Here is a 22,018-nt window from a genome sequence, read left to right on the forward strand (position 1 = left end):
CTGTGACTCCAAACCCACAAGGTACAACTGCGCTTCAGGATTTGCCGCAATTATTGCTTCCATTTCAGTTTAAGATATGGTAAGGGAATACTTAAAGAAAAACAACCCCCAAAAAGTTGGTGTTTTTAAAAAAAACTACTCCTTTAGTAATAAAAAAAAAATCTCAGCTCTATTCTTTTTTTTTTCTCTGCAGTTTCTTTAAATCAATCCAATGCAATGAAAATTCGATTTGGGATATGACTGTTATCACCCTACAATTTCTATTTCATGACCCTTTTGCTCCTTGGGGGAGCTTTGCTATTTTCTTAAAATGAAATCCCCTGGCACTTCTTTAGCTACATTGAGTATAGTGATGTCTCTGGAAAATCACTCCTGTAATTATCTTACATTTTACTATTAGCTTTGGGGATACCAGAACTCACTGTGTATACAATGGTATAGATTACAAAGGAGCAGAGACAGTAAAGGGTTCACCCTGGACAGTCAATCACCCTTCCCACACCTCAGTTTCACTGGGAAACATCTGGCACTGAACTTCTTCTAGCGCAAATGGGATAAGACGCTCTTTTACTGATGTCCTAACAGAAAGCAAATGAAAAATGTCAGAAAATATTCCAAGATTATAACTAAGACAGTCATCTCCCAAACCAAGTCAGGGCTAGACCCGAGTGATATGAAAATGTAAGCTAAAACAAATGCCAGTGTCTACCCATTTGCTTGTTTTTCCCCCATCAGTATTTGCAGCACATTTCTATTCAATAGTATGAGAGAAATCAAACAGTGTGATGATACGAATTTAAAAAACCAAAGCAAAAAGTGAGGGTGCAAGAGCTGGAACAGCTTAAGTTATGAAAAGAAAGCTATTTTTCTATATATGTGCACCTAAATCTAGACACACTCATTCACACTTGAATACACTCTTTGAGTTTTTCTGTCATACCCATATTCCATTTATCCTGGATTGATGGGGGATGAAATATTTGTAAAATGTTTGCTAAAAACAATATAAGGATGCCATGTACCTTTGGATATCCTGAAATGTTCAATTAGCATTGAGACTGTCCTCAACAGACTTGCACATTGGCCTCCAATGTTCAAAAAGAACAAAAAATGGCTTTTCCATTTTCTAAGAAATTCTGAGGAAAAGGAGTGAATATTAATAACTTCTACTTTGCACACCCAAAGGAATTAATTCATACAAAACCAAGAATGCTCTGTTTAGGATGAAGGGGAAAAAATACCTGGACTGGAGAGTCCCAATTTGAAATCCTAGAGTAGAGCAGTCAGCATAGTTCACCAACACCAAAGAAATTCAATTGAACAACAGTCTTGAAAATGCTTTATTGAACTGTGTGTCTTATTGTAATGTGCAGAAGATGTGTTTGAAAAGACTACAGCTTGAAAATTGTTTTTGAAAATCCTCAACAATCAATAAAAAAATCCCTACTGGGGTTAACTGCTAGGATGACCAGAGGCCTAGTGTAAAATTTTTCCCTTAAAACATTTTTCGTTGCAGAGACTAAAGAAAACAAACCTATTATTATGTGGAAACCATTGGAATCTGAAGCTTCTTTAGGAAAATGAAAATGAAACAAACCTTTTTTTTTTTTTGACATGTGGGATGAGCTTTTTTTTTGGGGTTACTTTAGATTAACATACACGTCACAGTTCTCTTAAGAACACCAGTGGGTATTCAAGTCTGTAATTTAATTCTAAAATGTTTGAATCATTACAGAAATGGAAGGACACAGAAAAAGAAGGCAAGTGAAGGATGGCAAGAGAAAGAGAGAAAGGGAGAGAGTAAAGGGAACTGGAAAAGACATGATTATGGATAAGCCTGGTTGTCAATTTCTCAGAAGCTGTGCGAACTTTGTTTGAATGTCCTAAACTGACATTCCAAAACAATTCCCTCCCCATCCCTGCCAACCCCACCACCCCATCCCAGCTGCTGTCCCTGCCTCAGGGATATTATGAAAGTCTATGCACAAAAAGAACCCCACTGTACATTTTTTCCTTTTTTTTTTTTTTACATAGAGGATTAATAATATAGGCATGTAGGTGGCATGATTCAATTAAAAGGCTTTTACTTTTTATGCCAGAAAACCCCAATAAATAAAAGGTGCTAAAGTGAGCATTAAGAATTCAGTTGTAATATATTGACAAAGTCTGGGAAGTCACATCCTCAAGCTCCCCTGGTACTGACAAGTCTTTGCAAACTAGAAGCAAATACATAAATAACTCAAAATATGATTGAGAAGGTGAGGCTTTTAAAAAACTAAGACAACATAATCCAGGTTAACTTGTTGAACAGTGAATAAATGAATTCATCTACACCTGAATAAAACATGTTTAACAATCGAAAAATTTGAAACAACCACAAAAAAGTAAAAACTTTAAACAGATACGAACAGGATTTGATTTTGAGGGCACACAGACGCCCCTGCAGCAGATTTCAACAGTAGCTTTACTGTGGTGTCTTCTCGGATGCATTAAAGAGGCTGAACTCCACGTGGGCAGCCGAGCAGACCAGTCCCCCAGGGCGAGGGGCTTCGCCCTGCAAAGGGCCCACTCCACTGCACAGCTGGCGTCCCGTGCTCGAGGCACAGAAAGGAAGGGGGTGATTCAGTCAGATGTTAGGACATTATTCAAAAGCTACTTCATGGCTACAAACAGCTAGCGCACACTCACTCTTGGGTCATGTAACCTTTGAATAATGTTGGGGAAAGCTTTGGGTCTCATATAGTTTTACTCCTTGTATTTAAGTTTTTAAATGACAAGGTCACTAAAACTCATGCACGCTGCAAAAAACCTCATGCAGTAGTTAAGGTAAACCATCCAAGCAGTTTTTATTCATTAATATTCATAAATACACACAGCAGCTTCATTAGAGATTTCAATTTTCCTCTTCAGTTTGAATGTGGAGTATTAGGAGCCTTTTGCATGTCAAGGTACAGGAAGCAGGATCACCCCTGCACTGCTACCTACATTTACCTGCTAGAAGTAAAAATTAGTTAAGTGGAAATGATTATCATATATATTTTTTTCTCTCTTCCTTTTGAATGTACACAATGTAACAAGAGTGACAGACCTGAAATTACAATCACCAAAACAAACCCAAGATAGTTGTTGTCCACTTTCATTGGCAAATACAGCACAGAGGACACTGTCTGCGAATTGGGGTGTCATCAAAGAGGAGGTGGTGGAGGCTCATTCCCTTTATTACTCTCTTTTAAATTTAGGTTTTCTAAAGCAACATCTAAAGGCATAATATCTACACAGCCCATAGCACCAAAATCGGCAATTTCCCCCCGTTCATCCTCATCTGAGGAGGAACTTTCTTCACGCATCAAAGTGGACAGTAGAAGCTCTTGGACAAACAGGCTACGGTCTGCCCGCTCACTTTCCATCGACTGACGCTCCGTTTCAGACATCTTAGGATCATTTAACCTGGAGGACAGCAAATGAAAACAGAATTGGTCAAAGTCAGCAGATGATGGGCTATGTACAAAGGCCCTAAGAGGGAGGCCAGGAGGCAACACCTATGCCCTCTGCCAAAAGCCGGTAACGTCTGTGCAGCTCAGGCCATTTGTAAAAAAGAGACAGTTCTCTGCCAAATATGTTTTCGCATGGGCAGATGGGTCCTTTCTTTGGTATGATGGAGATCTGTGCTATACCAAGGTAAAATTTGGTTTAAAAACAGGGTTCATGTGGTAAAAGAACAGACCCTCAGAAGCTGAAACTCCTGGCCTGCTCCGATTTCCAGACATGAGGACCTCCCACGCCTCACATGCTGCACAGGTCCTCAGAGGCCACAGCGAGGACACCCTACTCCAGCAGGTCCTCCCAAGCGCACAGGCTTTTTCCAGGAAGGCTGGATGCCTGGTGTCTGAGGACAAGACTAGAGAAGGTCAGAGGCTCCTCGGGGCTGGCCACAGGTCGATGATGTTCTCAACCACAGCAACTTTTGGAAACCAACCATCTCCAACTGTGCCCTCAGGAGTCACTGCTGTGCCGTTGGAGGGAGGGCCATACACTGAGAAAACCTTAGAACTTGCAAGTACTGAACAGAAACACTCCTTGGGCCTCAGTTTCTTCATTGTAAAACAGGAAGTAGGAAGTAAAAGAGGAAGTAACTTACTTCTCTGCTATGCTGAGAAAGAAGTACACGTACTTAGCAAGGTTCCATATGAAATTGGGCCATGAAAAAGCAAACAGATGTTTTTATAAGTAAACAGATGCTTTTATAGAAAGCTGGATTTGCAGGAATAGCACCTGGCAATTGAAAGGCTAGCAAAAAATATCCTCCATGAGACATGATCTAAATGTAATTAAAAATCTGGGGAAAAGGGGCTTAGCTGAGTCGTATTCCCCAAAGACATCTTCTTTCTGACCCCGGCTCCACCCATTTCTTTTCTTTGCTACTAAAAAACCAACGTTAACTATTTGAATACATTTCTTTTACTTACAGGTGGAGTTGGGGAAGGAGTGGAGGGCAAGATGAGGATTGCATCTCCCAGGTTTCTTGCTCAGAGCTAAGAGCTGTCCACCCCTCAGGGAGGGACTGGACTTCAGTATTGGCTCCAAAGAAACAAAGGGAAAGAGATGGAATGGGGATGGGAAAATGGGGATTGGGGACTAATGGAAGAACAAGGAGGAAATGGGAAGTGGCAGGACAGAGATTTTTCCATCAAATAATCCCAACGTACCCCCAGAAGAACAAAGGGCAGTTTTTGTTTCCAAGGTTCTTTTAGCAACTGAAAGCAATTGGTTTTCTTGTGGCCAGGCTGCTGCACAGACACAGGAGAACATGACCCAGGAGGCTGGGGCAGCAGGACACTGGGCTCTTGGAGTCAGATCAATGCTGAGGGGACAGAGAATAATCCTAAATCACCTGTGGAATGACTTGTTCTCAAGGCAAGAAATTGAGCTAAGATAAGGCTCTAAAGAATGGACTTCAGGGGGTAATTTCTTAGTGATAAGAATGCAAATCAGGAACTGACAGAAGCCATGAACCAGTATGATGGCAAGATGGTGCCTGGTGAGGTAAGCTGTAAATTTTCAATCAAAAAATAAAGTATCCAAAGCCTAAATAAAGCTCAGATCTTTAGCCTGAAGAAAAAGGTTTTCCCTGTCCCTCCTGGGACAGCAGTGAAATGGTTAGTAGGGTAGGTGAAGGTGTACTAAATGTACCTTCTTAGTAGGAAGCCAATCTGAATTAATCAGGGCAGGCTGGCCTTCCTTTGGAAAACTGTCCAGGGTTTGCTGAATCTATGGACAAAGCTAGCACCTGGAAAGGCCACTCTTAGGAATGGGACTGGGTAAGGGCTTGCCACGCTCCAGAGCCAGGCTACGTTTGGAACATAGAGGCAACTGCATAGTCCCTGGCAGGATCAGCGAATCCCCTGGCTGTGAAGGCCAGGAAAGAAGAGGCGAGGTCAGAAAAATTCGACTACACCTGAGGCCTGACCCACCAATAAGCAGTGTCTATTCTGATGCCCGCGGACACGCTTGCCCTAGCAGCTTGAGGTTCCCCTTCTCCTGGATGAGGTGAAGGTTAAGGAGAAGGAGACCGGTATTATTTGTGGGCACCTGACTGACTAAAAGGTCAGGCTCTCTCTTGAAGCCTGAGAGCTCTGTCTTCCTAATGGTGTTCTGGGTAATTTCTGGTATATCATCTCTCCTAGATGGTGGCAAAAGCCCGTGGTAAACCATAGACTGAAGGTGATTAATAATGAACCCAATCAAAAAACTTTTTGAGTAGTAGAAAGCATAGTAGGAATACTGTTATGGCACACTGGATCTTAAGAATATGTGCTAGGCTCCTCGGGCAAAGTAATTCCATATTTCAGAGGATACCAAATCTACTGGTGGGCAGGCGAGTGAGGTCAAGGGCCCCGGTGAAGAAGGTCCATCTTCAGACCAGCACATCCCAGGTGAACACAGACCTGAGAGAGGAACCCTGAGACAGGGTCCCAAAAGACACAGTGAGTTCTGCTTTAGGAGATGACAGGCCTATCATCTGAAGAAATGCATCCATGTCTGAGTAGTGGTGGCTGTCACTTGGGCCCCTCCATAAACTGAGGGTTCGTCTGAGAAAAGAAATCTAAGTTGGGCCTCTGGTTGGGTGAGTGAATCTATGTCTAATGCTTCCCTTTAGAAGAGAAGAGAACAGGACATGTGGAATAAGCTGACCCAAGCAGTTAAAACCCAGTTTAAGCTCATGACAGATGCTGGTCTTCCTTTCCTGATTCACTTTTCCAATTTATATTCTACCTTTCTCCACTTTCTGAAGAGGCTCAGTTTTCTTTAGCTTTAAGCTCTGTCAATACAAAATAAATCCACAGCTCATCATTTCATTTTTTTCCCTTTCCTGTATCCTTCTGAAAATCACATATGTGAATGGTTGTGCGACTTGAGTCCAGAAAGTAGGCGATGCCCTAGAGGCCAGCAAAGCTGGCTTCAGTTGCAAGTGAGCATGGCTGGGTTACTGGCCATCATGTGCACACACTGACCCTGGCCTGTTATTTAACCATGCTGACATGCCAAGTCCCAACTGTGCACGACCTACACTCTAAGTTTCTTTGATAGCAGGGAAGGTCTATAACATCCATGTCCGTTTTAATAACTCTCAGCAGCAGGAAAGATAACAACGAGAAAGCAATGTGAATTATGCTCACAACTTTGCCTAATATTACCTGTACATGTACTATCATGATAGGTAAGCTTTTTGGACAATAAAGAAAATGACACCCAGATTAGATGGAGAAATACAGAAAAACACTTTCCAAATAAATATCTGGCCAACTCCACTTTAAGGAGGCAGCATGGAATGGTAAAAAGGATGCTGGGCTGGTAAGGCAGAAGACCTTGATCGGCGAGATCTGCAACAAACTCGAGTCTCATTTCTAAAATGGGACCATAATAGATGCACAATCTACTCGGGTTTTTGGAGGAATCAATGTGATCATGACAACAATCCACAGCGCATGTGATGGGCTTTGGAAACCCTGCAGCATTTCTGAAAGAGGAGCGCTATTCATTGTCACACCAGGCCAGTCAGCAAGGAGCCAGTCCTATGTCTCCAGGACAACTGAGGGAAACATTTAACATGCAACTTAGCCTTGGGAGCTGTGGGTTTCACAACTGATAGGAATGTAAGGCTTTAGAGTTCCAATGGAGGGGGAAAGGTAAAGTTAATTTAAGATGAATCCTCCCATATTCAACGTCTAAACAAAGCCCCAGGAGAAGGGCCAGAAGGCAGCTACCTTGTAAGCAGGAACTGGGAGTTCTGAATAGTCTGCTGACTGTTCTCCGTGTTGGTCGTGTTGGTCGTGGCCGTCGACTGCGTGATTGTAGCGGTGACGCTGCTCGCGTTGGTGCGCCGGGTGGCATTGCGGGCGGTCTCCAGCTGCTGCCGCGCTGCCTGTGCGTGCTGTCGTTCTAGCTGAAGCTGCATCTGCAGCTGCTGTAGCTGAGAAGCTGAGGGGCCAGAAGAATTGAGTTGTCCTCCCGCAGAACGTCTCACTCCTGATAACTGAGATAAAAGCTCTGCCAAAAGAAATGGAGAAAGGCTGTAACCCTGCGTACTTCAACGGGCACAAAGCAAATGCGCCAGATCGTGGTGAAAAAGCGCAACAAAACATGCCAACACCCAGTGCAGGGACGCCTGGATAAAGGCCCCCTCCTCGTTCTGACTATTCAGCACAAACACGAAATCGGAGGGAGGCTTCCCCTCATCACTCAGCACTTCTGGGCTGTCTGCTCATACCACTAGTGACCTCCACTCAGGGGAGGTGAACCTAGTATCAGCCAAAATAAAATTTTTAAGAAGAATGGCTTAGAATAGTGCATCACAGTCCTACAGGGGAAGGAGAGGCAACAGTTCCTGCAGGAGGTCCTCAAACCCACATGCACACTAGTCATTTTCACTTTGCTTTTCAGGGTAAACAGAACAGATTCAATAAGCAACCAGACTTTCTGTTGACTGTCTCATATAAATATCTACTATTTTTTCAAATGTACATGCATACTACTGTTATCAATAAAAACAATTAATTTAAGAACATTTGCTGAATTCATGGTAGTTTTTTTAATCAACCATTAAAAATGGTTGAATGAAAGATTGCTTTGTTAAAGCAACAGACAGATCAGAGATGTTTTTCTGATTCCCCACTATTTTGGTGTGTGTATGTTACTGATTTTCTCCTGCAGAGAAACAAAGAAGTTGAGCACATAAGAACAACGTCATACTTTTCAAAAGTTTTAAAAAGCGTACCGATATCTTTTGTCTTTACGTCACTTACGTTCTGAGCTTAGCATAGTACCTGGCACATGACTTGACTTTCATTTCTGAATATTTCTCATTCCCCCTTCCTACCTGGTGCTTCATCTCTAGTAACGAAGAATAAAACGAAGCAAAAAAGCCCAGTTCAACGAAACTATCCAATACATCAAACGAGTCTGAGAGGGCATGCATTGAGCAGCTCAGACCCGTGACTGGGCAAGCCACTCCCCAACTCTGCTTCCAGAGTTGAGCCCTGCTGTGTTCTATGGCAGCGCAGGAGGTTATAACCAGAGCGCCGTGCTCAGGAACGGGCACCAGCTGTGAAGTCTGTCCACAAAACGGTAGCTACCATAGGGAAGAGGGACTCAGGAAGCCTGTCATGGGGAGGACAGGCTGAAGAAACTCAGACTGTTTAAGCCTAGAGAAGAGAAAACAGAATATGCCCTAATTGTGCTCACCTCTCAGCCGGCTCATACCAGCTGGAGAAACAATCAATGAACTATACAAATCATGGCTTGAGTTATTGTTCGGCTGTTTAAACTTAAAATGATGGACAAAATGTAAATATTCCAGATGAACCTTAAAAGTGTGTTTTGTGGACATTTTTTTTTCCTGGACAGTTGGCTGTTAGCCTTCCTTAGCCCACCACTGATTGTTCTTTTCAGTTATCTAGGACTCAAGGGAAACAAATTTTGGCTCAGCACAAGCCAGATTTTTCTAACAATTAGAAGGGCTCAAAACCAAAATGGGCTCTCTAGAGGGAAGTGAACTCACCCACGGATGTAGTAGAGGACATTCTGATAAGAGGTCATTGGAAGGGACTTTAGAGAGAGCATCTAGTCTAACTCTTTCACAATAAAAGGTGGGGAGACTGAGATGAGAGATGAAGCCACCTGTCCAAGGGCAACCATGTAATAAACAGCAGACCTGGAATTCAAGCCCAAGGACTGTGACCTCCCATCTGGAGCTCCTTCCCCTTCTGCCAGGATCTGCTCCCAGACTCCTGCACTATCTTCGCCATCTTGGTCGAGTGCCCCTGACTATCTGCCAGGTCCAGATTCACCTTGCTAGACTCACTTCTGCCTTGCCTTTTCAACTCTGACAGATCCCAGAAGTCCATCCAGTCCCCTTGGATTCTGAGGCATGACCCCCTTCTTGGGACAGAGAAGACTCCTGTTTCCCTCACTGAGCTCCTCACACTGACTGCTGACTTCTGACACGCTAGATGCATGTATGGGCTTGCCATGTTGTTCGTCTGTCCCTTCTGTCGCTGGCCTTGTCCTCAGGGTACATGTGGTACTCCAAGCTCCACGCAGTGACCAGCAAACCTCTAGATTACAGAACCAAGAGTTGGAAGGAAGCCCTCAGAAGGCCATGTGATGAAGCCTTGCCAAATAGCCTGGTCCTGACTAATTCACAGTTGGGCGGAAATGCTTCAAAATCAGGGCAACAGAAATGTGTGCTGAATCATTCTTGTACTCCTCAGCCCTCAATCCCAGAGGGAGCTTTTTCACTTGAGGAGGGCCTCCCATAACATTCTGACAGGAGGGGAGGGAATCTACTACACGGCAGAATTTGGACTGACCTAAAGGTAACAAGGAAGAATCATCTGCATCAGCTAATCCAATTCCTTTTTAATTTTAGCAGCAAGAGGAAATAGAAGCATTTGTCAAGTTTGCTGCTTGCCCAAGGAAAAGAACCCCATCCTGTGAGATAAAAGGGGGTATCAGGCAGCTCTTCTGCTCCTCCAGGTTGCTCCCACTCACCTCCCCCTTCTTCGTGTCTGACTGTTCCCCAATACAGAACTAGTCCTGTGGCAAGCATCACTTCAGCCCAAACCTGATGGACAAATACTTCACAGGGCTGTGTTTTTAAAAATTAAAACATTTTTTAATTGGCTTACAAAGGAGCCACAGACTATAAATGACATAAGCAGGGAAGTAGTTTGAGTGCAGACATCTCCAGTTTGCTGTAACAAGCTTTCACTCTTAGCCAAGCCCGTGGCTTCAACAGGAAGGTCTGGTTTTAAACAAAAAGTATTTACAATCATTGCTAGTTGTCCTTTGGAGTTCAAGGCAGAATTACAGGCTCATGGTTTCTGGAATGGTGGGCAAGGAGGATCAGTTATGAACTTTGTGTCCCAATATTTTTTCACTTATATCGTCATAAGCTATTAGAAGATGCATTTTCCAATATCTTGCCTTCATATTCTTGTGTTTTCACAAGATTCTCCTGTGATTTTATACAAAGACAAACATGTTCTCATTTGACTTTTGTATAAGAAAAGACTAATTTTTTAAGTTTTTTTTTCCTTTAGGGCATAAAAACATAAGAGAAAATGTCATCAAAAGAAGTCACTTGTTTTTTCCATTAGTTACTCAGTGCTTGGGAAAAAACCAAAAAACCATAGTAAAGGAAAATGATTCATGTTCTATATTATCATCTTCTAACATTTTAAGAATTTTTTTATTTTAAATGAAAATATACCAAAAACTGGTAGCTGTTTGATGGTAAGGGAACAAAAAACATACATGTCGGAATCAAAATTTTAAAAGGAAAAAGACAAAGCAATTTTCTTTAGGAGGCAAATACAAAAAGGTCTTACCAGCGATAGGATCCATGGCTTCCCTATTGCTTGGAGAATATGAACTCTGCGAAGAAGAAAGCCCACCAGTAGAACTGCTAGTAAAGTGCATGTTTGATCTACGGGCCCGAGGACCGCCTAGCCCCCGGCCAGGGTGAAACATTCTACGTACATGTCGAACACCACTCGATTCATCGTAACCCACAAGTTAAGAAAAGAAACCAAATGGCTTGGGAAAATCAATACAAGCTTAATCTTTGCTAGGCAGGCAAACAGATTCTTCTAAAATGGCTTTTGACACTTGAATGAAACGTCTTGTCTTGGTCTTTCAGTTACAACTCAAATGGAAAACAAGCCATGCTGCTTGAAACCAGTGGAAGAGTGAAATGTCAGCATTTGAATACAGGATCACCTCACTCACTCTGGGCAGACTTCTAGCAGCCTCCCAGGAGGACAAGAATGTGGCTGGCCAGCGGATCCCTGTCATCAGGCTCAGATTCTCTGACTTGTGAAAATCATTTAAAACACTACATCTACCTGATGGTTACAATAAACCAAAGGTATCTTCCCTAGTCAGCTTGCATCCACTTTTCCAACTTATTAGCACTAAATTTATTCATGGATTGTAATCTCACTATTACATGAATTTGTGCTAAGAGGTTTTAGAGAGGGATCACACGATTACAGAGTTGGACCTGGAAAGTATCCAGAAGTCATGTATTCTAACTCATATTTTACAGATGAGGAAACTGAAGCACACAGAAGTTATGGGACTTGCCTAAGGTCACATAGGCAGTAAGTGTCAGAGCCAAGGTTTATATTCAGGTCTGCTGAACCCCAAAGCACTGTTGTCTCCATCAGACCATGCTATTCTTCCCCTTAAAACCCTCTGCCAGGTACGTACATCAAAGGCATTGTTGAAGGAGCTGGATTTAGAACCAGAGGGCCTAGGTTCAAGTTTTAGCGCTGCTGCTTAGTAACTGGAACCTTGGGCAACTTCCTTAATCTCACAAGGCCTCAGTTTCTTCACTTGTTAAAAGGAAGGGGAGGGAGTTGGATGACATGATCTCTAAGGGCCTTTCCAATTCTAAATCTCTGGTGCTAAGAGCAACTTTCTCAGACATTTTTTCTGTAATGATGTCTCATATTCTGAACTTGCTCACAGGTTAAGTGAGATTTGCTAGGTAGGAAGAGAGATGGCAAAACAAATTTAAGACACTAACTTCTTCAGGAGTGAGCTTTATAACTACAAAACTGTAACTGTAAAGCTAACTTTTGCCATATTCATTTCAGAACTCCATGTTGTATTCCTGAGTAGAATATATGCTCCTTGAGGGCAGGACTCTCCTTCATTTTGTTTTTGCATCTCCAGTGCCACCCACAGAGTAGACACTTAATAAATCCTTTTTGGTTTGAATTATCGCTGTAAGCTTATCTTTCAATGAAGGTAAAAAAAAAATTAATGACAGAGCTAGTCAGAAAAAAATATTTTTCCACCTATGAATTAGATTATGTTCTCAGAGAGCTCAATGGATGCTGAACTGTTTTGGGAGTCTGAGGTTTGATTTGGTGGCACTCTGAATCATTATTAGGAAATGACAAAACAGTCAACCTGTCCTTAACCACACTCAAACTCCAGAGGGCGGAGTATTTGATTCACTAGGAGGTATCACCAAAATACACTGGATTCATTGGCATCTTTTGGGATAGATTATGTTGAAGAGGAAAAAAAAAGTTCTGCTGCCTCATGATTTGCTGTTTTTTATAATCTATATCTAGTTTTCTAAAGTCTTGTTTGACTTTCAAACAAACACAAAATGACCTTCGGACAGCCCGCATGGTTCAATTCATTGCCTTTGCTCAGAAAAATATTTTTTGCTTTCTGATTAACACTGGGTTGGAATTAGAGGGCACCCTCTAATTTTTTTTTTTTTGTTGTTGCTAAGAAACAATTAAATAAAACCCAATCCAGGTACTCTAATGGTACCTACCAATCAACATGTTCCTGGGCTCCCCATTTCAAGTTGTGGATAGATTTCCATTTTCTAAGGTAAGCATACCTTTCTTACACTTGCATCTTTCACCAGTTGGTTAGAATCCCTACCTATCAAGGGATGGCTTCTAAAATGTGCTAATTCTGTTCTGCTACATGTGTATATCCAGCACTCCATTTGTATCACAGTTTTTTCTGCCTCATATACATGCAAGTGCCAGACACTCACCCTCCTTGTGGTTTGGTTTCCTCATTTCAAAATGGGAGTAATAATGCTTTGACTAACCCCTGGGCAAACCTAAAGGGCGTCACCCATCTCTCTTTCTCTCTGCTGTTCTCGTCATCTGCGTCTCTACTGTAGGCACCCCTCTTTGCCTCTGGGTCAAGAACTGTTATCTCTCACTGCTCCTTGTGTGTCCATTCTACTCCCATTTTTATTCTTCCTTGTCTTGTCTGTAGTAGATTTTTCATAGACATCATCAATATGAATTCTGAGTGCCTCTTTCCCTCTGCTGAAAGAGCTAACCAATAAGAGTGTGTTGTGTAATCCTTAGCTCTTTGGCTCTTCTTCGTTATTTTCCTTGGCAATAGATTCTCAGGTTATGCTGCTTAGCGTCACTCCTTTCCTCCCCTACACTTACTTCCCATCCCCCTTGCCATATTTAGGTTTGGCCTCCTTCTACATGTTTGGAATTCCTGAAAGTCTGGTTTCCAGGGCCATGGGATAACTGAGGTGTTACTGCAGTACACTGGTTGTCTAGTATCAGAGAGGAGACTCTGGCTTTAATAAAATATACTGATTATAACAGTTGTTATTTATCATATAGAGCAGATCAATTTTCAAAGAACTGAAATGCTGACTCTCTTGATTAAGGAAGGACATGGGACATTTAGTTCTATACAAGGCCATATGTAATGGCCAGATGATTAAAAATCTACCTACGTGAGACGTGCCATTTGATTTTTTGAATTATATTGAAAATAAGAGGACTAATATGCACAGAAGTTCATCTTTAAATGAGTTTTGTTTTTTTTTTTCCATTGGGAATAAACAGTTCGGAAGTTTGGTCTTTTCTCTGACTTGCTTTTTAGACAATTAAGCACGTTAGTAGCTAGAGCCCAGAATGACACATGCAATTTCTTCCTTTCTTTTCCTTGCTGGCACATAAAAGGATATTAAATCTCTAGGGGCTCTGTGTTCAAGTGTGAGATGAGCTGCAAAGTCATCTGTGACATGATTAGGATCTCCGCCAGGTAATGCTGCACAGATTGGACAAATCTGCAATAAAAGCCAGAAGAACAGGGTCAGTAAATGGCTTTTTAACAACAGAGACACACGCCAGTGAGAACCGAAATGTGAACATAAGAGAATACCAGCTTGTCATCACTGATCACATTACAACTTAGCAAACACAAACACGATAAAGAGCACGACTGAAGCATCCCAAGGAAGTGTCCTGGCTCTCAGTGTCTGAGCTCTCTGATGTCACTGCTAGCTTCAGACGAGCTTGAGTACGAAGAAGGGCAGGCTTCACTCCCAGTGTGGACCCATGAGAAAATAAAAATGGAAAAACGCTCCTCGTGTTGTCCACGGTCTTAGAGAAGTGCTCCGCTCAGATTGGTGCTGGACACCCTGCCTATACGGGGTCTGCTCACAGACTGATCCATTCACACCAGCAAGGTCAGAGCTAGAACCAGAGCCCCTCCCTAGAGAGTAACCGTACAGTCCTGGACAAGAGGCCAGGCCAGTATTACAATGTCAATGTAGGGTCTGAAGAATTTAAATGGAGGGTGGGAAAACAAGTAAGGTTTTTTCCAGGGGAAAGGAATACAAATATACAAATACAACTGTAAACTCCTGTAGGATAAATAAGATGAACTGAGCCCACATAAATGATACCAGCTGTTAAGAAAATGGTCTTCCCGTCTCCAAAGGCCTCGTGATGGAAAATGCTATCCACATCCAAAGAAAGAACTAGGGAATTTGAATTGCTATTTTTTTCCTCTTCTGTTGAGTTTTGTTTCCTCTTTCTGGTGGCTCCTCCTATTGGTTCTAATTTTTACTTACAACATCATTAATGTGAAAATATGTTTAATAGGAATGTATATGTATAGCCTATTTCAGATTGTGCGCCGTCTTGGGGAGGGTGGTGGGGAGGAAGGGGGAGAAAAATTTTAAACTCAAAAGCATATGGAAGTGATTGCTGATGAATCAAAATAAATTAATAAAAAATTAAAAAAAAAGACAGCCACAAAAAAAACGATCTTCAGGAAAAGACACATACAGGGATATGAGAATAAAAATATAGGAAATGTTCATCTAAGGTACAAGAGCTAGGGGGTTAGCCCACTCACTATAAAGAATCCAGGACCAAAAGGCAAGGAGCTTCGAGTACAAATCTCTGACATAGAGTGCAGGGAACTGGGAGAAGAGGTATCACGTGAGGCCAAAGAATAAGAATCTGAGGAAAAAGGTAGAGAAGCAAAAAAGATCTAAAAGGCAGATTCCAGGGGGAATTGGGAGGAGAGGGATTTAACCAGAAAGGGAGCTCCCCCCTCCAGAAACCCAGGGGGTGTTGAGGGTTCATAGCAACACTTCAGCTTTTAAAAAGCTGGGAAAACCAGAGCGAATATGAAGAGTTGTAACCTTTCTGACTTCTTTGGCTGGGGAGGTCCTTCAGTTGAGGCTCCTGCTCACTGCAACAAGCCCCAGAATATTACACTGACTTCTCAGTGAAATATTAAGCACTTAAGCCACTTTCCAAAGAGTTCTGTTCAACAATCCAAACAGGAAAACCAAGTGGATGAAGAATTTCTTTCGTCCAGACAGAGAATGGGATGAACAGCCCATTGAGTACCATCAGTATGAAGAGGCAGAGAACTGACTGGCCTTTATTTGGGAAAAGGAATGGCTATTTCGGCAACCTCAAGCTGCTTCCCTGAGCAAAAGCCCATCTGGGACGCTTCATTGCTATGAATCGTGGAACACCATAATCTCCAAAGAATTTAAATTGTAGGTGACACCAAGGACAATGGAAAGACATGATGGGCACAGGTCCACAGAAAGTATCAAAGATATCCTCCAGACCAATCATGTATCAAGAATGAGGAAAAAAAGATCAACAGCCCCAGTGCTACACTGGTACCTGCAAAATAAGGTTTGTTAGGGAGATCCCCTAAGAAGAACACAAAGAGTCCCACAGATGACCCCACGGATGAGCTGCAAACAGGATCGTGACAGCAAGACCTTCTACTTTTGCAACCAAAGTCTGATTATGTTTATTTGGTGAAAAAACCCTTTCTAGAAGTAGAAACAGCAAAATAACATGGTTTAAACAGAAAGGGAGAACTTTAAAGGGTGGCAGGGTCCTTCCTTGCCATCAGCCCACTGCTGGAGCTCATCTGCCCCACCTTTCTCTCCTCTCTACCAAGCAGCTGACATTTTATTGAATACTGTTAGGTTTGCAAAATGCTTTACATACATTATCTTATTTGATCCTCCAAACAACTTTGTGAGATAGGCACTCAATAAAATAGTGCAATACAGTACAAAGCAGAGGCGTCAGACATGCAGCCCCCAAGTACAGCTGAACCAGATGAAAATGTAATTGGGAAACAGTTAACAAAACAAATAAAATAAAACACAGGTAAGACTACATTTCAAAACTAAGCCAATAAGGGGCTCACAGGGCTCTTTCCACATGGTTTGGTGGCCATGGTTCTATGTGAGTTTCATACCAGAGAACACAGATTCAAAATCTATTTCAGGTACTATTTAGTACCTGGGGAACCACAGGCAAGTCACTTAACCTTCTCTCTCCCTCAGATTCCTCACAGGTAAATTGAGAGGGAAGAGCCCCCTTCAGTTTAAATCTCTAATCCTATGCGTTAATCCTATTTACAAATGAAGAAACTGAGGCTCCAAGAAGGCAAGACAGAAGCTTATGGACTGGAGGTCGGCTTCAAATCACTGGAGAGAGAATCTCTATCAATGAGATCAGGGTTCTCTGTTGTGGAGTTGGTGCATCACTGAAAGCCATCCTGATGACAGGACACAGAGCTGGAAGGGGGCTCAGAAAACACCTAGTCTAACTCGGAAGCCTACACAGAGCATCAGGCAGGATTCTGTTTCAATTCAATGCAACAAGCGCATTGTCTACTGTGTGCAAAGCTTTGGGAAGCTAGGTGGCACAGTGGATGCTAAGCCCAGAGTCTGGAAGACTCATCATCCTGAGTTCAAAGCCAGCCTCAGACAATTCCTAGCTGTGTGACCCTGGGCAAGTCACTTACCCCTGTTTCCCTCAGTTTCCTCATTTATAAAATGAGCTGGAGAAGGAAATGGCAAACCACTCCAGTATCTCTGCCAATTAAACCCCCAAAAGGGTCACAGAGTAGGACCCGAATGAAAAATGACTGAACAAGTGTGCAAAGCACGATGCCACGCCCTGGGGCTAGAAAAGAGTTCCTGCCTTCGATGGCCCTCCTTCCTGGAGCCAGGAGGGTGCCTCTTGTCTTGCTTTCTCCCACTACACCAAGGTGCCTGAACTAGCTGGCCTGCGCTAAGACAAAGAAGACATGACCAACAATACGGGGTTGGCAGGAAGATGGCTCAGACTCCCAAGAAGGTGCTGCATTCCCTTTCACCACGGTTCTAACTCTTCTCAAGTCTGATTTTGCAGGAATTCTGGATCTGAACACAAGCTTGCAAAGGCATTCTGTCTTGTAAGTGAAAAGGTCCACTGTAAGAAAAGGTGCTGCTATTTCAATCAATGAAGCAATGAGAAGCACCTACCAGGGGCCAAACAGTGTCCCAGGTGCTGTGGATACAGAGATAAAAATGAGAAGACCTGCACACCAAGGAGCTTAACTTGGAGACTGTAAATTTAAAATTTTTTTTGATAATTGTATTTCAATATAATTGGTTTCCTTGGTGGTTATGTATGTATCCCTATATATTTTATGCTAAGCATTTAAAAATATCATTCTGAGAAGGGTTCCACAGGCTACCAAAGGTGTTCCTAACACAAAAAAAGTTTAAAAAAAAAACCCTTGAGAACCCAGCTACAGGGGAAAGCAACATATATACATGTCAGTGTATACAAAAATAAATACAAAATAATTTGGAGGCAAGGAATTAGAATCTGGTGGAGTACAGGAAAGGCCATATGCAGGAGATGGCATTTGGGCTGATCTTTAAAGAAGCAGAGATGAGGTAGGAGGATATTCCAGGAATGGGGACAGCCTATACAAAGGCATGGAGATGAAAAGCATTAATAAGGCCAGTTTGGTCAGACCATTATGAGTGCGAGGGGCTCAGGGCATCTGATCTCTAGAGTTTAGTGAGCAGAGGAGAGGCACGGTCAGATAAGAGCTTTAGGACCATGGTGTTAGCAGCTGTACAGAGAACACCCTGGAATGGAGAGAGACTTGAGGCGGGGAGGCCATTTCCTAGGGTGGGTGAGAGGTGGGGAGAGGCTTGAACCCAGGTGGTAGCTGAGGGAGCTGCGCTGTCAGAGGGGCAACTGACAAGATTCTGCTGCTGATTCGATCTAGGGGACAAGGGGACCCAACAGGGAGGAGTCAGAGAGGGCCTGAAGGTTTGAGTGGCAGAAGAACAGAGGCGTCTTCCCTGCATGTGTCCCCTGTGCCTAGACCAGTGTTCTTCCTTCCTCATCACTATCTGCTGGCTTCTCCAGCTTCCTTTAAGTCCCAGATAGCCCCTGCCTTCTACAAGAAGCTCCTCCCAATTCTCCTAATGCTACTGCCTTCCTTCTGCCGATTATTTACAATTTAGTTTGCCTATAGCTGGTTTGGACACAGTGGTGTGCATGCTGTCTCCCAAATAAGACTGTCAGCTCCTTGGGGGAAGGGACTTTCTAACCTTTCTTTTTATCCCCAGTGACTGGCACATAGAAGGCACTTAAAAATATTGCTTGATTGAGCCTTGAGAAGTTCAGAAAAGAGGTAGTTTGAGGGAAAAATAACGAGTTTTATTCATGTTTGAGATGCCTACAAGACATCAGGGGCAGCTAGGTGGTACAGTGGACAGAGTACCAGGCCTGGAGTCAAGAAGACCCAAGTTCAAATCTGACCTCAGACACTTCTTAGCTGTGTAACCCTGGGCAAGTCATTTACCCCTGTTTCCTCAGTTTCCTCATCTATAAAATGGGATGGAGAAGGAAATGGCAAATCACTCCAGTATCTTTGCCAAGAAAACCCCAAATGGGGTCACAAGGAGTCAAGCATGACTGAAAAGACTGAACAACAAGACATCAAGTTTAAAATATCCACCAGGCAGTTAGTGCTATGGGATTAGAATTCAGGGCCAAGGCCAGAGATGGATATCTACATCTGTGTAGAAATGTGCCTGTGGGGAAAGCCATTCAACCACTCTGGGATTAAGTACTAAGATCTCTCCAACTCAGTTATCCCTTGGGATACCTACAGTGTCTGATAAAGTTATCTTGCCCCTCCCCCTTTACTTCCCTACATAGGCTCCAAAGACACCTTGCCTTGGACTTCAGGCCTGGGCCCTTGGAAGCCATTCTCTTCCTTTAACCTAACTTCCCTATCTTGGCTGTCCCTGAAGTGAATTTTTGTGGCTGAGGTCTTATGGATTGGCTTGACAGTGAAACTGCCTTTTCTACCTCTGGCCTATCTCATCAGGCTTCCTTAGGTATGGGTTTCCATGCTGCTGAAAGCCACAACATGGCCTTTCTTCCCAAGACTCAATTTTTATTTCATTTTGAACTTGTGCAACATGACTCACTGACCAACAGCGGGGCCAAAGGACAACTTTCCTTATTCTCAGTCATTGGCTCCAACTACTTTCATATTTTATGATGAATCATGGCCCGTGTGTAAGCCCCTTCTTAGTGGAAGAGAAAGCATGAATTTTGCTGATCGTGTGCATTTTAAACTGTAATTACAAAGAAAAAATACGTGAATATACAGTATTATCAACACAATTTCTCACAATGGCCCAAATCAGAGGGGATTAACCCATCATACTTGGCTTATTCCCAGTTACACAGGATCCCTACATAGATAGTAGCCAAAAAAGGTAATGTGCTCTTAGGCTACATAAAGGAATAAGGAGACTGCAATCTGGAGTTCTGCATTCAGTTTGAGGGACCACATTTTTATGCTGGAGAGTATCCAAAGGATGACAACCAGAGTTATTATGGGCATGGGAATCATGCCATATGAGGACTGGTTGAAGGAACTGGAGATATTTAATTCAGCTCTGGTGTAAGGAAAAACTTACTAACAACTGCAGCTACCCAAAAGTACAATGGGTGTCTAGAAGTACCAACAACTTCCTTCCCATTGAAAGTCTTCGAGAAGCTGCACGATCACTTGGCCATGATGGTAATAGGTCAGAGACTCAACCTTTGTGTCATGGGACATTTTTGGCAGTCTGGTGGAGCCTAATACTACTGTGGTTTGTTGCCTAAATTCTGAATTGAAGGAAATGCAAAATTTCAGTTAGAGCTCAGGGAAAATAAATATATAACTTTCCCCCTTGAGTTAAGAACCCTTGCTATAGAGGGCATATGTTTAAAGGTATGGGATGTATTAGAAGGCCACTGAGGTCTCTCGGAACTTCAAAATTCTATGATTTTGTGATATGGCCTTCAACTATCAAAATCACAGGATCACAGATTGAGCGCTGAAAGGGACTTGAGAGAATATATACTCATTTTTACAGATGGGGAAGCTCAGGGTCAGACAGGCTGGAAAGCCTGCCCCAGTCCCCCCAGATGGTTCAGTAGCAGGGCTGGGGCAGGACTTCCTTCTCACAGACTGTGAAGTGTCTGAATTGGGGGCAGGAGAGAGTGGACAGAGGGAGAAAGATACTACTGTGGTCTGTGCTCCTTAAGTGAGGAAAGAAATGTGTGGTGGTAGTGAGAGGTTTAGGGATTCAGTATTCCAATCTACTGATGGGGAATTTTTTGAAGTTGACCATGCAATTAACTCAGAGCAACCCTTCAAAACTAAAAGTGGTGCGTTTCATAGTAAATACATTAATGTCCTATACTTTCCTGTACTTGTCAAGAGGCACTCAAATCCATCTCTTGGGGAAACAGAGGCGGAAGAAGTCACAGACGTGCTTGCTCATTAATTAAAAGATTTTAACACATCATGTGAACCTATCTCTCCGTCGAGGTAAAAACACCAGCGTGTGGCAATTGTAAAAATGAGAAAACCTTTCCTCTGAACTCTGGGTGTACTGACTTTGCTCTTCATTTGGGACTTCATCACATACTGCCTCTGCCTTGGGACTGACTGCTGTCCAGCATCAAGTCTCACCTCTTCAACTAGACTGTAATAACAAGTTTCTTGAGGGCAGAGAATGTTTCATACTTCTCTGTATCTCCCACAAGGCCTAACATAGGGCTGAGGACATGATAGATGATTAGGGTTTGTCAGGGAATAAAAAGCTAAGTGTTTGGAGTTTCAGCTTCCTTATAACTCTGATCTAAAAAACGTATATAACTTCTCAATTTCTGTTAACTTTTTAATCAACATAATCACTTTGGAAAGTTCATCTATTTTCAAAAACTGTTATTCCCCTCATTCTAAACTGACTTCTGTTTTCTCCCTTACCCCAGGTCAGGCCTGGGGGTTTACACATGCCAGCAGCAGGGGTCACACTTGGCATCTTCCTCCCACCTGGAGTCTCCTTCCATCTGTCTCGTCCCTTCCCTCCCTCCCCCCTCCCTTAGAAATACTGTTTGGGAGGTGTCTTAAGGAAGCACCTCATAATGCGTGTTATGTTCCAAGAGAGTAGCAGCTGCATATCAAAATCCAAGGATCAGGGAGTTTTCAGCAGGGCTATGTTAACATGCTGGCCACTATTTTAGAGGGCAGGGATAAAGAGGCCCACATGGTGTAGAAGCAGTAGCTTCCAAGAGTGAACAGTGCTGCAGAGTGCATGTCTGGGTGTTACTAGGTGAAGAATGGGCAAAACATATTCATAAATGTTAATCTTTCTTAAAAAAGAAAACCGGAAACAAAGACCAACAACCGACATACTTTGTTGTATATTCAAGTCATTATGATACTGAGCATCTGGCTAAGTGGCAAAGCCCTGGTACGATATTCTAGGTGGGATTGATTCTCTCTATTTAACTCATTTGACTCGTTTTGCATA

General features: G+C 42.8%; 1 protein-coding gene across 1 annotated transcript in view; it reads right to left on the minus strand.

Annotated features, from left to right (window-relative positions):
* Positions 1-2,821: 2,821 nt before the first annotated feature.
* KCMF1 (potassium channel modulatory factor 1) overlaps positions 2,822-22,018 on the minus strand; it is a 118,121-nt gene continuing 98,924 nt past the window's right edge. The window contains exons 4-7 of the mRNA XM_027846131.1: positions 14,039-14,140; positions 10,890-11,064; positions 7,266-7,548; positions 2,822-3,447 (exon numbers count right to left, since the gene is read on the minus strand). Coding sequence (XP_027701932.1) covers positions 3,186-3,447; positions 7,266-7,548; positions 10,890-11,064; positions 14,039-14,140 — 822 coding nt within the window. The 3' untranslated portion in view covers positions 2,822-3,185. The remainder of the gene's footprint in view (positions 3,448-7,265; positions 7,549-10,889; positions 11,065-14,038; positions 14,141-22,018) is intronic.

Source organism: Vombatus ursinus, unplaced genomic scaffold (assembly GCF_900497805.2).
Source record: "Vombatus ursinus unplaced genomic scaffold, bare-nosed wombat genome assembly UNPS02015066.1, whole genome shotgun sequence".
Taxonomy (NCBI): domain Eukaryota; kingdom Metazoa; phylum Chordata; class Mammalia; order Diprotodontia; family Vombatidae; genus Vombatus; species Vombatus ursinus.